Source organism: Manis pentadactyla, chromosome 17 (assembly GCF_030020395.1).
Source record: "Manis pentadactyla isolate mManPen7 chromosome 17, mManPen7.hap1, whole genome shotgun sequence".
Taxonomy (NCBI): domain Eukaryota; kingdom Metazoa; phylum Chordata; class Mammalia; order Pholidota; family Manidae; genus Manis; species Manis pentadactyla.
The window spans coordinates 53,007,234-53,024,027 of NC_080035.1; the positions used below are offsets into that span (position 1 = coordinate 53,007,234).

Consider the following 16,794-nt stretch of genomic DNA (forward strand, 5'->3'; position numbering starts at 1 on the left):
GATAGACAGTGACTGTAATGGGGTATGTGGTGGGGACTTGAAAATAGGGACAGTGTAGTAACCATAATGTTGTTCATGTAATTGTACATTAATGATAGCAAAAAAAAAAAAAAATACTACCTTCAAATAAGTATAGGAATGTATCCTACTGAAGTATATCAGCTTGTAATTATCTAGTAACAAGAAAATTAAGGTTGACTTAAAGTTTAAAAAACTTTTCAGTAAGATAAATTTAGTTTTTCTTAAATAATCGGAGAAAGAAAGTGCTGCCTTTTAATGTGATGAAAAAGTGCTTATTAGAGGTAGTGGCAGGATCTACAACCATTCACTCTGTTTTAATAGCATTTTTTACAACCTTTGTGTCTTAGTTTGAGCTGCTACAGCAAAGTAATCATAGGGTGGTGGCTTATAAACAACAGAAATTTGTTTCTCAGTTTTGGAGACTGGAATCTGAGTTTGGGGTGCCAGTATGGTCAGGTTATGGTGAGCACCCCCTTCTAGGTTGTAGAATGCTGATTTCTCATATCCTCACGTGACAGTAAGAGAGTGAGTAGCTCTCTGATCTCTTCTTAAAAGGGCACTAATCCCACTCATGAGTGCTCCACCCTCATGACCTAATTACCTCCTGAAGGCCCCATCTCCAAACACCATCATGCTGAAGGGTTAGATTTGAACATATGAATTTTGCAGGGACACAAACATTCAGCCCATACATACTATTAGATATATGTCTGTCAAATAACAAAGGCTAGCCGAGAATACATTAGTCAAGAATCACAGGAGACACACAGGTTTTTCTTTCCCTCGGCAAAGTTGACAGTTCAGCATGTAGACTATGTTTGCACTGCCATCTCAGTCTCCTTAGCACCAACTTCTTATCAAGTTAAGGTACTTAAAATGCTAGCATGGAGGGGAATAAGGATTTAATGCATGTTCTTTATAATGTTTTCTCAAAATTAACAACATTAATATTAAAGTTTTTGTAGTAAGAATATTTGAATACTCACCATGTGCTCTAATGCACTGAAAAGCAGTTTTCTCCCAGATGGTTCATCAAAGTCAGCAATAATCCAGAGAGAAACCGAACAAATTATATCATAATCTGAAAGGTTCAAATAGCTTGGTCAAATAATTATTTTTAACATCAAACCAAAAGCAGGGGACATTTCCAATTATCAAAATACATTAAAAATATCAAATATTAAAGTTAATCTTTCTGAAAATAATAAATATTGCTAAATATTGTAAACATTGCTAAAAATTACTCACACACACACTGGCATACATGTAATAATGCTGAAAGAGTAATTTATTATTTTAGCTTTTATAAACTCAGATACCAAAAAGAAAGAATAGTCCCTAAGGGACATAAAGGTGGGATACTTTCACCAGTAGAAAAAATTATATTATGCCTATCATGGTTCCAGTGTCAACAAGTTAAACTGCCTTCTAGTCATTTGTAAAAAAAAATTGATATTTATACCCCACATTTAAGTAAAACTAGATACAACAAAGCTTATTAGTAGATATTGAAAACAGCAATATTTTATTAGCTTACGATTCATTTACTTCAAAACATCTGGCTCTTATTAACTTGGTCTAACAGATCATCTTGTGCCATCAACATCAGTACAATTCTTTTAAGAAAAATTTGAAAAGTGGAAGCCATAAAAGCCACAATTTTTAATTCTGAAGTTACAGTTAAATGGGTTTAATTTCATATAGCCTCAGCATGTAACACCTGAGTTAATGCTTATCTGGCTACCATTAAATTCTATAGAAAAATTGATGCTTAGAACACACGACCCACTTAAAACGATGGTAAGAAATTTGCTACAGGAAAAATTCCCTGAACAGTTGGGAAGCTACAGTGATTAACATGCTCCATAATATCTAACTAAACAAAAACTGTAACAAATGGAAGGATCACATTGCAATCTTCAGAAGCAACTTAAAAGTTAAGGCAGCAGCATATTTTTTTTCAAGGAAAGGTAAAGAATTGGGATGCCTTCTTAATGTCAGTGCTTTCACCATCACAGCAAGGAAACTGAGAAATATTTAGAAAGTGCTTAGTAAATCTCACAACTCTAGTATTTCTTTACACATTTACATCAATGCAAATAAGAGGAAATTAGGTGTTTCTCAGATAATAAAGTGTTTTTTTAAATTTCAAGGGACTTAACCAAAGGGCAGTAAGTATAGGCTAATTTATTCTGATGCCCGGAAGCACTTTTCAAAATACAACACAGAACCTGATAAACATGTTTCTTATTTCTTATTTCCTATTTGTTTGAGTTCTTTTCCCTTCATTTGACACATTCAGGACTTTAGCCTGCCATAACTTGGAACTGTATTAGATGTTATTATTTGTTGGATTTATTGTAGACATACCACTTTATGAACATAAACTCATGGGTCTGTTAGAAAGTAATTCTGGGGCATCTGGTCCAAACTTGGATTCACTACATAGCATTCTAAGAAACTGGTTGGGTGGCTTCTGCTTAAATCTCTCTCATTAATAAAAATTTACCACTTATTGTATACATCATTCCGTTTTTAGATCACTCTCATTGTTATAAAGTTAATGCTTTACGTACTGATATAAAAATGAGCCTTCTTTTTTATCTTTCATGTCTTGGTTCTCATTTTTCTCTCTAGAGTAAAGCAGGTCCAAACTTTACTTAGCTGCATCTATCTTAACAGTTCACTATCCTCTAACCAATCTTTAATAATTCACTGTCCTCTAACCAATCTGTGGCCCCACTGCAAACCCCCCTGTTCAGGCTGACTCCTTATTTATAGGTTCCTGTCTTGGTGTCCTCATCTTGGGTTGTGATTCCCAACCCCAGAAAAAACTTCCAGATATTATTTAATCAACATTCTCTGACCTAAGACTTTTACTTTTCTTGATGATTATATAATCTTGACAAAGTCTTGAAATGTTTCTTTTCTTTCTTAAAAAGGTGAAAGAAAAGAATAGCTTGCTTCGATAAAAGGCAAAAACCCGAGATTGAGCCTTTTGCATATATGATTAGCTGGAATATTAGGCATCATTTTCTCAGCACAGTCATTTTATCCTAACAAATTACAAACTCTCAAATTGAAAACCAGGCATCTAATCAAATAGCAACATATAAAATTTATTACCTTACTAAAATTACAAGTTTTTGCTATTTTAGGAATAAATTCAAGAAAATAAAATATGCTTATTACCTTCTTGGGTTAAATAATACATGTTCTTTGTTATTACAGCACTCTTATCTTGTGAATCCAAGAAAAAGAATGTAGAGAAATCTTCAATATCAGCAGTTACTGAAAATTTTCATATTAAATGTTAAATAACAAATTAATAGAACATTCACAATTCAATAAGCATTTGTGAAAGTATATGGAAGGATTATTTTACCTGATGTAGATATTAAATTAAGGTACTGTGGTTTAGTGTGCAAAATCAAAGGATTTATATGAGGTACAACATTGTTCTTATCCATAAGGAAATCAATGGCATTTGTCTGGTCATTTATTGTGCCCTAAAATAACAAAAATGTTATTTAGATAACATAGGCAACTTATATGCATATGTTTTCAAGTTGTGCAGAGATTACATGCAAAGACTACTTAATCTGAAATAAATCAATAAATAGTATGCAATTTTGGATTCTTGAAGTTTCCTATAAAAACTTGAATTTTCTTTCCAATTAAGCAATTTTTTGACATGATTATGCACAGATAAATTTAAACAATTAGTTATTACTTTTAAGAACCACTACCAAATGATCAGGACAGAAATTTTCACAAAATTAACTTTTGCTATCAAAAATTTTAATATAAATCATATCATTTATCATATATTTTCTCATAAATGTCTACCTACCATTAAAACTTCCTTTTGTAAATATACAGTTGCATCCATCATTTTGTGAAGAACAGCTGTTTCTAGTTCATTAATATTCAGCTCTTCAGGGTTAAAGGATTCACCATTGTAAAGAGCTTGAGGCAAAGGGCCCAGGCCAGTCATTTCATAAAAGTTTGCTCCTGCCTATTCGGTTAAGAAATATCAGAGTTAAACAGAATATGGCCGCCTCCAAAAGAAATACATAAGAAAGAGACAGGGAGAAACTGCCACATTTTCATAAACCATAGGAAAAAAAGTTAATTTTGCTAATTTTATTTGTCCTTTCCAAACATCATTTAAAGGAACTTACCTACATTGAGCAAGAATCAGGGAACTCCCCATAAAGGGCAACACAGTACATAGTTCAGGTTTTGAGCCACCCAGTCCCTGTTGCAACTTACTCAGCTCTGATATTGTCAAGCAAAACACTGATGCACAATTCAGGAATGAATGAATGTCAAAAAAACTCAGTATTTATAAAAACATGCAGTGGAAGGGCTGAATTTGGCCCATGGGCTGGAGTTTGCTGATCCTCAGAGTATGACATTTATTTTTTTTAAAAAACAATTTATCTGTATCACCCCTGCTTTCATTTGTTTAATAAACACTTATTGAATTCATGTCACTAGCACCTGCTAGACCCTGTGAGTAGAGCTAATGTCTGCCCTCAAGGGATTCATGTATATCTATACATGCCATCAGAATGGAGGTGCGCACAAGGCTCTATGGGAGGCCAGGAAAGCAGCATCTGACCAAGCTTGGTACAGACAGGAAGGGATCAGAGAAGGCCTCTGTTCAGGGGTGGCACTCAGAGTCTTAATGATGAGTAAAAATTTGCTAGGGACTTAAAGTGGAGAAAGAGCATCTAAATGAAAAGACAGCATAGCAAGGAACGGAGAGGAAAGAGAGAACACAGCACATTCAAGCACGGCAAGTAATTTTCTGAGTTTCCAGTGGGGACTGTTTTATGTGGAGGAAGACTCCTTCCACACAGGGTCAGAGGGAAAGGTAGAGATCAGATCACGAAGATTCTCGACATTTGGATTTTACCTTGTGAATGATAAAAGTCACTAAACAATTCATTCATTTGCTATTCAATACTATGTGTTATAATAATAATTATTATCTCCAACATTCTCACAATACTCTGTGAAGCTAAGTACTATTATTACACTCATTTTAAAGATGATGAAACAGATATAGAGAGACTAAGTCAACTCCAATGCCATACAGCTTGTTACATTTTGGAAACAGAATTTGTGTTTAGATCTGTCTAACCAAGAGTCTGACATCTTAACCACTGGACTGGACTGTGTATCAGTCTTATGAATGCATATAAATGCAATGCAAACTCTATCCTAAGGAAACATAGTTTAACAAGAGTGAGAGATGGATACATGAAAACAAATCTGAATGTAGTATCCAGGGGTAAGAAGGAAGGCAGGGCCAATTCCATCTAGAAAGAGGGCTCATGACAAATAGTATGGTTATTGCTGCTTATTTAAAAGTAGGACCTGTGGCACCAACGCAAAGGAAGAGGTAGGAGCAGGCACTGGGGATGCCAGGGCAGGGGCTACGGTAGGTGTGGTAAAGGAACAGGAAAGCAGAACAGAAATCAGTGGTGATGGACAAGGAGAAAATGAAGCAATTTCTGAAATCTTTAGCTAGCAGAATGACAGAACACAACGATCTATTGCTCAGAATGGCGTGAGGGAAAGGAAGTAGTTCGGGAAGACTTATCAGGCTTCTGGCATAGGTGGCCTGGGAGAATTATGCTGCTCCCCTCTAGGATGGGCACAGAGGAAAAGGTTTGGGGTAACAAGGAAGGTGATGGGCTGGGTTTGAGATTCTTTTGATTTAAGATGCTTACGGGCAATCCAACAGGCAGCTGTATACATGGGTATGGACCTCAAGAAAGATGTCCCTGCTGGAAATGCAGGCCCTCTCCTGATTTACTCTTATGATTTCCAGTTAGACAACAGCCCATTCCAAAAGCTTTACTTGCTACAAATAAGCCTATGACCCTGAATTTTATACTTTACACCCATACCTCTCTCTGAGCTATGGACACACATAGACAGTCGCTCATTTCTGGTCTCCTCTGGACATCCCATCTCCTCAGGAAGTGAGAACTGAGGGGATCTCATTCCCATGCCTCCCACCTTGGCCGTGGCATCGTGACCCTCCTGGGCAGTTATTCACATGAACCCTGGGAGTCACCCTGACAGTTTCTCATCTCCCTCTACCCCATCCAGTCCAGCAACAGGTCCTAGGCTCTACTTCCTGAATAACTCATTATGCCCATTTTTTCCGGTCTCTATTTCTTCCAAGGCCTGCTAGCCCAACTCGCCCCTAGGTGTTTCCTGACCCATCTCTCCACACTCACTTTTACCCCCTAGAAACCTATTCCAAACCATGCAGAACACTCTTTCAAACAAAATGCAGTCACTGCCACTTCCCTCCTTAAAACTTTACAGGTGTTGTCACTGTTGTCAAGTTCACCCTGTGCAATCAGGCCCCTCATCTGATGAACTTTCCTCCACAACACAAACTGGCTATCTCTACAGCAGCACCAATTCGTCTTAGGTCCTTCACAACTCAGGACCGCTAAACACTCTTCTCTGCAATGTTCGTGTCCTACCCTTTCTTGTTTTCTTCTGTCCAACTCTTCTCCCACTTCAGAACCCAGCTTAAAGGTCACTGATTCAGAGCAGTATCCCTTACCACAGCTGGGCACCCACCCCTCTTTCATTCTGGGTGTTGTGTATCTGGTGGGCCCTTCCAATGAAGATAAACACCTGTCAGTTCAGGGAATTTCTGTGCTCTCTCTCCGATGCTCTCTTTCCTTTGCTCTCTGTTCTTTCTGAATCTTCTGGATTGAGTCTCTAACAGTCTACCTTCTTCTACTCTTATTTTCATTTCTTTGTCTCTTTTTGTCTCCCTGTTGTATTAGTTTTATTTTACTTTAAATTTTCAAGAGATCTTTCTTGTGCTCTATTCTTTCACTTTCTGTGCATAGAACATTGCAAGTACTCAATAAATATTTGTTAAAAGTAGTACAGATAAAGTTTGGATGGAGAGAGAAAATTACAGGCTTATGATTTAGGGAATAAAGGCCGGAACTCACTTATTTTCTTTGTGATATAGGAGTCTGAGTAATTTTGTAGGCATGAAAAAGCAAGTGGAAAAGAAACTCATGGGACTCATGAATGTCAGAATAGCTTTGGGGAGAAACAGGGAGGGGAGAAGCCCAAGCACAACCAAAGGACCATCAAGTAACAGAGTCCTGTTTAAAGAGACTTGGCAAAGTGGAGAAATGAAGAGACTGAAGAGATGCTCAGACAGGCAGTCTCAGGGGAAGGGAGGTGTAAAAGGGCACAAGCAGAAGACCACGCGAAAACAATGGGCTTTAGGCTATCTGAAGAGGGCATGGCATCCCTAGTCTTCACCAAGACCCATAATGCTTTTCGTAACTTCAGGAGAAAAATGACAGCAGATATCCTAAAATGGTAACACCATTAAAATTCTATTTTCTTGCATAATTTGATAAAACTGAGTTTCTGATTAAATATGGTAGATTTATCACACATGCTCATCTCTCTTCACAAATTTCACTAACATGATAATTATGAATACAATTATGATGATAATGATCGCAACAAGATACAAGCCCACAAGGATAAAGAAAAAACAGAAAAAAGATAACGAGTAGATGATCTAGGTAGAAAGCAAATTCACACCAGTGCAGACAGAAAAGGACACCAGCACTTTGCAGTATCCCTGATGGCTGAAGACCCAGAGACACTTGGATCTTGGAAAGGACAAGGAAGGCAGCAGAAAAAAAATTTTTGAGTCTGTACACAGAACAGTTACACATCCAGGTCCCTCTCTGAACCCTGAAAAGCCAAACTGTTCTGCTTTTCCTTATTCTCTGTTGACACTGAATCACAAAGGCTCTAAACTTGATTTTCAGGTGTGATGTGATGGAAGGTTGAGAAGGGGGATAAAAACCAGGTGGGAGATTAAAAGAAAGGTCACATTTCTTCACGCCCAGCCAGTCACCACATGCTGTTTCTGGATGTATCCTACCCCCAGTTCCCACCCTATACCCTCTCAATTGCCACATGTACTCCTACCGAGAGGAAAATCAAGAATTCTCATTTGAAGAACTCGCATGCTGCAATAGACTGTCAATATCAGAAAAGATTTTTTCTTTTTTTGGTCCTTTAATTGAAAAAGATCAGCTCAGCTCCCTGAGTGAGGCCCACCAGCCAAAAAAACCGATTTATTTGTATCATCTTTTTAGGGTTTCACACTTACATGTGAAAGACAAACGGGCAACATAAGACATCTGACATATATTTCAAACATTCGTTTGGGGAGAAAGCTATGGAAGACAGAGATAACACAGGGAGCAGAGCAACACATCAAAATATTAACACTCTTAGATCAAACAAGATAGTACGTCCATGAAAGAAAAACTTTATGCTACAAAAAAGGAAAAGGACACAAGAATGTTCACCAGAAAATTAAAAAAAAAAAACTGCATAATAAAGAGAAAAGAAGAAAAACCATATATAGAGACTTAACTCAGAAGATTCAGAAATAACAGAGAAAAAGAGGGGAAAACAGAGCAGTAACAAAGAAATTTCCAGAATTGGTGGTGAATCTCCATTAGAAGGAATTCACCAAATATACCCAAAACATTTAATGAAAGAGAATTAAGACAAAGACATATTATCATGAAGTTTGAAGTTTCCAAACACCAGGAATAAAAGGATCCTAAAAACTTTCAAACAAGATAAATAAATAAATAAATAAATCAAGCAGAAACAAAGGAATTAAAATCAGAATGATCATTTATCTTGGTAGCCCAGTAGAAGCTGGGAGACAGTAAAGCAAACCTTTAAAACCTGGAAGAAAGATGATTACGCAGTCCAACTATCAATAAAATGCAAATACAAATTAAGATTTTAAAATATAAAAGAATGCAAATAATTTTTCTCTCACGCATATTCGCTTGAGAGAAGTAAAATCAGAAATAAACCAAAAAGAGGAAGGGGATAGTGTTCATGAAACCCTCCTCTTTTTGGTTTATTTCTGATTTTACTTCTCTCAAGCGAATATGCGCACCCTTGGTGCTTGTGTAGGGGAGGGAAGGTGCTGGTTTAATTGTTATATTTATTTGTAATGAAAATTCTGATTAGGTTAGCTGACCAGTCTCTTGAATATTTGGATACATTTATAATAGGTAGAAAACTACATGAATGGGTAAAAAAATGGGAGTAATTCTTAAAGCTAAAAAAAGTTAAAAAATGGGAAAGACAGAGAATATTTGACTTACAAAGAATGATATTTAAAAACCACACATGCTAAATATTCACCTAACTAAAATGTATTAAAAACAGATCTGGTATTCAGCTGGGTTGCACTGTACAGGCTTTATCAATTCTTAATATACTTAAATATTTCTGTACCAGTTGGTAAATAACTGTTGTCTTGGGATGGCAGTTTCCTCCATGTAAACCAACTTGAGCTCTTTCCCAGACCTTCAGTGTCAATGATTCAGCCACACTGGGGTTCGTACCTCCCTCAGCACGAGGGCCTCCGAGACTCTACTCCAGGTCTAGGATCTGCTCTAGCTGATTCTTTCTGACTGGCTGCTCTTGAAGCCACAACAGTTTTTAAATATTTTAAGTAATACACCCGGACTGGGGGAGACCAAAAACTAGTGGGGTAGAAGAGAGCTCATCTTCAATACGCTAACAGAAACTCAGCAAATATATCTAAAATTCAAGATGTGCTGTTGCAATTTGAGAAATACAAAAGAGTAAGATAAGGTTCCTTTTCTTGAAGTACTTACAGTCCAGTTGGAAAGGAAACTGACATCCACGTGTAGTATGTATGAAAAAGGTGGTTAGTAAGAAACAGTAATATTGGGTTGTGAATGCCACTATACAAGGATAACATGGTGTTGACTCAGATACTTGTATGGCAAATGATAAAGTAGTTCATTTTGGCTATATAATATTATCTTAATTTAAATGCATTTGCATCAACATATGTCACTGTTACATTTTTCTAGAATAGATATGAATAAATTAATCCACTTCTCTCCTCATACAAGTTAGATTATCAACAATATTTCAATATATTGAAATTAAATAAATATCTTGAATATTTCTTGCCTAGCTGTTCTTAGGAACAATATTTTGTTTAAATGTACTTATTATCCTCAGGTATATCGATGTTATAAAAGGCTTTAAATGCTATAGTTAATTTGAATGAGAAGAGGTTTCTTAAGAAATAGAGCATTTACAACTTAGTGAAAAACAAAATAAGTAGTTTCAGATTAATAAAAAGGGAAAATCAATCAAAAAAAGTTTTTTACTTTCAAACGAGAAACGATTCTTAGTATCACCACACTGCACCTATCAGTCATGCTTAAGAGATGGTGTTTGCAGAAGTGTTGGTCCCTAAGGAAGGTCAGGTCTGAATAGAGATTGTACTCTATCACTTAGCAGAAAGCTACTGGAAAAAACAGAAGAAAGAAAAAGAATGTGTAACATGTAATTATGGAATTACTTCTCGGACTCCTATAATTAACACTCAGTTTTGGCTGATATTAAAACCCAAACGGTGCAACCTTCTGCTTTCAACCACTGCAAACAGGATCCCAAATATATAAAATTTTTATATTCCATGAGCCTATATAATCATCACAGGAATTTTTGCTCCTTTTCTCCATAATTCAGGATACCTGAAGAGTACTTGTAAAATGATTTTCTTCCTAAATGTCCTAGTGCTATGAATGACCTTATTAAATAAGATGCCTCTATGTAACTTGGCCCTAAAATAAAGCTCATCTTACTAGCTTTGTAGCTTTGCTTTTTAATTATATGAACATATAGTAATGGAAAAAAGACTAATAAAACCCTTTCTCATTTTAGAAATAACCTTCTTACATAACTAAAAAAAAAATCCATAATTCCTGCCACAGTCGCTTCTCAATCAGAGACACCACTGGAATTTTGGGTCCCTGTCTTTGTTTCCTCTTCTAGGTCCTTTTCTGGACCCCACAGGCCTTACTTATGGGCTAAGCTTTGGATCTCTTACACTAATGCCATGCCCAACCTATAGAAATGCAATCTTAATTGAGTGCTTTCAGTTACCTTCCTTCACTCCTGCACTTGTGTATTTTGGGCTTTCTTTAAAACTGAAGAGACTGATAACCCTGCAGATTTGTGGTAAGCAATTTCAGCAGAAATTTCATCATTATAGCAATTCTTCTATATGTTTTTTTACTCTATGTCCTTTCCTAGTCCCTAGAGCAGCAATTTCTAAAACTTCATTGCCCTTCTGACGTTGCATTCCTACCACATGCACGCTGGCTCTCAGGTGGCCTTGCCTCCTCATTCATTCATTCAATAGATATTTATTGATTACACACTATGTGCCACTCACTAGGTATTGGACCTACAAGATCCAACAAGATATATGATTTCTGCTTGCATGGAGGAAAGTCTAGTGAGAAGGTAGGTACTGAGCAATTAATTACAATTAGTATTATGCAGGAGTAAGTGGTACTATTTTAGCATGTAAATTAGCATGAACAACTTAATCTCATTTAGAAGGCTAGAAAAAGCTTCCCAGTTTTCCCAAATGTTACTTTTTCCACAAGGTACCATTACAGTCAAAAGCTAATGATAATAAGCACAAGCTATAAGAAAAAGGAGGGGGCATCCATAAGCATTGAGAGCAAGTCTGTGAAGTCCCTCCGATGAGAAGGAGGTGACTCATTCAAGGACCTGAAATAATGTCAATGTTACCGGAACAGAAAGAGCAAGGGAAAGAATGAGAAACGAGACTAAATTAAAATTTCATAAGGGCCAAATCCGGAGGACCTTTTCAATGCAAGTGATTCTGAACTTTGCTGTGGAGGGATATTACAAATGAGAGTGACAGGTCAGATCTGCTTTCAAAAAACTCTTATAAAATACCGAGAAATTTCCATTTAGGAAATTTGAGATCTGTATGAGCATTAGAAATTCAACCTGAATGATGTTACATTTTCCTAACTTTGGTTCTTGTTCTAGCATTTATCTAAAAAGCCAGCTTTTCATTTCTTCCTAAGAAAGCACAGAATACATCCTTTAAAAGTCTATATTCAGACTTTCTATCCCGTAAGTCCTGAGAATTATCTTTTTTCATACTTTTAAAAAAAGTTGATAGTGGCAACTTAAATACTGTGTTCAACTCATGCCATCCAAAGTCTAAGATTCTTCTTTCTGAGGGTCGGCATCAAAATCATGAGTTAACTATATTGAGATCATTTATTCATGAGACTATAATGAATTTCTTGGTTTATATTTTTGAAATTTTGCATTCTAACTTACCTTTCTTTCATAATCATATAGAGAATGAATTCCCAAAATATTCCTGATATCAGCATGAGGAAATTCATTTTGGAGAACTCTCTTCACATTGTCCACAGTGAGAATATTCTGATTCTTTACTTTTTGGTACATCTGCGGAAACAGTGATATTAAAGTTAATTTCTTATAGCAATTAGTTTTCTTTCCTTTAGCATGCAGATAATATTCACAAAAAACAAGTTTTATTTTTTTTTAAGTTCTAAGCATACTATATATATACACATGCCCCCCACACAAAGCATTTTAACCATACAGTGTATCTTCAAATAAATATGCTTTTGTGGAATATTCTATAGCTTCCAAAACCACCATAACAAACTTAGATGTTACTGTCTATTTTGTTCCAACTCGGTACTGTGATTGTTAATAATGATTGCCTTTATTTAAAAAGGTATGTAGGATGTTTAAAGTGACTGATTTCAGAAAGCTGTATTTTCATTTCTGATTTTTCTTCAGTAAATACTTTGCCTGAGTTTCTCTGTACCTTTGTTCTCCCAGTGTGAAATGTGTTAAACACACATGCACAACGTAAGGTGTTACTCCATTACTTTTTGTCTCACGTCTCCCTTCTTTACAGACCCTCTACTTTGTATGACCCAGGCACTTTCTGGGCATGGGGAACAGCCCTCATCAGAAGAGAAGGCATCTCTGAGCAGATGAGTCAGGTGAAGCACCAATATGAACACTGAGCTCGCAGGAAGACTTCCTGGGGAAACAACCTTCCAAGAAGGGACTTGTAAGTACAAACACCATTAGATGGCATTTTCATACATCAATTTTAAGAATACTACTTTTGGTTCTATTCACGTCAATCCTTATTGCCAGAGATGATCCTCACATCATGGTGACAGATTCTCCACATTATTCCCCAGGGTAAGCAATTAGCATTCATCTTTTGTTTTCCTTTCATCAGTGTAAACTTTGCAACCTATTCCTTTAAGAAGTGGTGCAGGTCTGTGATTAGATTACAGTTTAGTTTTATTAGCTTCTCAATTTATGGGCAAGTTCTCTCCTCATATTAAAACAGAACACAGTGTGAATTTTAGCAACTCAAAAAAAAAAAAAAGGTCAGCCTTCCATAAAACATTAACAGGGATTAGCAAAATGAGATTTCTGAATACAGCAAAAATTATACATGAAAAGTCACTGAGATTGGTCATTTTACTAATCAGTCACTTAAAGATATTAGATATTCCTACAGTATATAAGGTAGTCACAATGTCTTGAATGAACTTACATGAATACTGATTAAATCTCCTGATCCATTTAATTTTAAAAACTGTTATGGAACTTGGTAAGCAAAAATGAATGTATATAACATACTATGTTGTGAGGCACAGATAATAAAATGAATGGTTCACATGAACAGACCCTGCAACATGGCAAACAGGCATCACCAGCACCAGTGAAGCACAGCTTCCCTCGAACCCATCTCCCCAGAGCAAGCATCCTCCTGTGTTTATCACTCCCTTACCTTTAAAGTTCTGGAGTTTTATCTGAATGTATTCCCATGTACTACAATATTTAGTTTCATTTGCTTGAGCTTTAAAAAGTCTATGGTAGTATGTTAGCCTTCTGTAACTTCATTATGCTTCTAACACAGACATGCCCTTGCATATCATACTCCATTATGCAAACAGACCAAAATTTTACCCATCCGTTTTACTACTGATATATATATATATATATAATATATATATGGGTCATTTCCACTGTTACTACTGTGGATGATTCTGCTGTTCTGCTGAGAAGTCTCCCCTACAGCACAGATAGAAGAGTTTCTCTTGTTCGTGGTGGTGGTGGGTGTATCTAGAGAATATGCAAATTTAACTTCAAATTTTGCTACCAGATTGTTTTTCAATGTGGTTGTGCCAGTTCATATTCCTACAGGCAGTGTAACAGTGTAAAGGCATTCCCAGTGCTCCGCATTCTCATTAACATATGATATTGCCAGCTTTCTTAATTATTGCCAAAGTACAGGGTGTAAAGCATATCTGAGAGTAGTATTTATTTGCATTTTCTGATTTCTGAGATAATTATCTTGTTTACCACTAATTGTAATAAATATTTATTTACCTCAATAACTTCATTAAATTTTTATTTGCCATTAATGTATCCTCTTGTATTTTTAAAAAATCTTTTATGTATTTCTTCTCTCGAGTTGTTTGTATTTTTCTTTTTGATGTGTGGGAAATATTTGTATCATGGGATGTGAATCTATTGATTTACTGATTATATGTATTCTAAATACTTCCTTTCCTTGGCACTTACTTCCCCTCACTTCCTTACGATATCCTTTGATATACATTGGCTTTTCATTTATAATATAGCTAAATTTGTCAGTATTTTCCTTCAGACTCATGGCTTTTAAAATCTTATCCAGGAAACCCTTACCTCCTTTGGCCTAATTTCTCCTAAAAGTTTAAGTGCTTTTCCCCACTATGCTTTTAAGCTAACTGAAATGATTTTTACATAAGGTGTGAGACCTTACCTGTTTGTATTGGTACAATCCATCATCCAACCACCACTTGTTGAAAGTCCACTCTCACTTACTGCAAGGCCTCTTCAGGCTAGGAGGCCCTGTATCTTCCCTTGGTCTATATATCTTTCCCCTGTGCCAAACATACACGGTCTTAATATAACTGCATACATCTTATTACCTGGTGTTGGTAAGTCCCCAAGAGTTTCTCAGCAATTTTGGGCCTTTACTCTTTCACACAAATTTTATTTATTTTTCTATTGTGTTTTTTCAGTTTTATTATAATCGACAAATAAAACAGCAATATATTTAAAGTGTACAATATGATGGTTTGATAAACTATATATACACATACACTGTGAAGAGATTCTGACCTTTGAGTTATTTTTTAACACATCCATAACACACCTTGTGTTTTTCTTTCTTTTTCTTTTTTGGTGAGAACACTGAAGTTCCACATTCTTAGCAAATTTCATTTATACAGTACAGTATTATCAACTTTAGTCATGCTGTACTTTAGATCGCCAGAACATATTCGTCATATAACTCAAATTTCATACCCTTTACTTAAAATCTCTTCACTTTCCAGCCCTCAGTCCCTGGCAACCACTTTTCTACTCTTTTTCTAGGAGTTCAGCTTTAGACTCCACATGTTATATTTCACTTAGCATAATGACCTCCAGGTTCATCCACTTGTCCCAAACAGCAAGATTTCCTTTTTTTTTTTTTTGACTGAATAATAGTCTGATGTTTATATACATCACATCTTTTTTATCTATTCACTCATAGATGGACACTTAGGTTGTTTCCTTACCTTGACTATTGTGAATAATGTTATAGAGAAGATGGGAGGACAGATACTTCTTTGAGATACTGATTTTGTTTCCTTTGGACATACAGCCAAGAGTAGGATTCCTGGTTCATACTGTAGACTTATTTTTAATTTCTTGGGGAACCTTCAGATTGCTTTCCACAGTGGCTATACCCATTACATTCACACCAAGAACATATAAGGGTTCTTTTTTATTCCAAATCCATGCCAGCATTTATTATCTCTCATTTGATAACAGACACCCTAACAGAACTGAGGTGATATCTCATTGTGGTTTTGATTTGCATTTCCCTGATAACTAATCATATTGAGTATTTTTTCACATACATGTTAGCCATCTGCATGTCTTTTTTGGAAAAATATGTATCCAGGTTCTTTGCCCATTTGAGTTATTTGCTTTTTTTGCTCTTGAGTTGTATGAATTCCTTGTATATTTTGAATATTAATTCCTTATTGGGTATGTACACTGTTTGCAAATATTTCCTCCCATTCGTAGGTTGCCACTTCATTTTGCTGATTTCCTTTGCTGGGCAGAAGTGCTTAAATTTGATAGAGATCCACTGTTTATTTTTGCTTTGCTGTCTTTAAACGTATTGCCAAATCAAAAACATCATTGCCAAGATCACTGTCAAGGAGCTTGCCCCCTATGTTTTCTTTTAGAAAATGATTTCTTCTTTTATGGTTTCAAGTCTTCTGCTCAATTCTTAAATCCATTTTGAGGTGATTTTTGTGCAGAGTAAAAGACAGGAGTGCAGTTTCATCATTTTGCATGTGGATGTTGTCTCAACACAATTTATAGAAGAAACTATCCTTTTCCCATTGTACATTCTTGGTTCCTTTGGTGAAAAGTGATTGATTATATACACATGGGTTTATTTCTGGGTTCTTGATTCTGTCCCACTGATCTATGTGTATGTTTTTATACCAGTACCATAGTGTTTTGATTACTACAGCTTTGAAATATAGATTGAAATCCAGAATATGATGCTTCTTCTTTGTTATCTCTTTGGCATATTGTGTGGTTCCATATGAATTTTAGAATTTTTTTCTATTTCTGAAAAACGACCCTGGAATTCAGTAGAATTTGCATTGAATGTGTAGATTGCTTTGGGTAGTATGGACAACTTAACAATATTATTTCTCTAATTGATGA

At 35.8% G+C, this 16,794-nt stretch overlaps 1 protein-coding gene across 1 annotated transcript in view; it reads right to left on the reverse strand.

Annotated features, from left to right (window-relative positions):
* UGGT2 (UDP-glucose glycoprotein glucosyltransferase 2) overlaps positions 1-16,794 on the reverse strand; it is a 171,758-nt gene that overhangs the window by 84,452 nt on the left and 70,512 nt on the right. The window contains exons 16-20 of the mRNA XM_036893788.2: positions 12,292-12,423; positions 3,875-4,039; positions 3,407-3,530; positions 3,214-3,312; positions 1,008-1,102 (exon numbers count right to left, since the gene is read on the reverse strand). Coding sequence (XP_036749683.2) covers positions 1,008-1,102; positions 3,214-3,312; positions 3,407-3,530; positions 3,875-4,039; positions 12,292-12,423 — 615 coding nt within the window. The remainder of the gene's footprint in view (positions 1-1,007; positions 1,103-3,213; positions 3,313-3,406; positions 3,531-3,874; positions 4,040-12,291; positions 12,424-16,794) is intronic.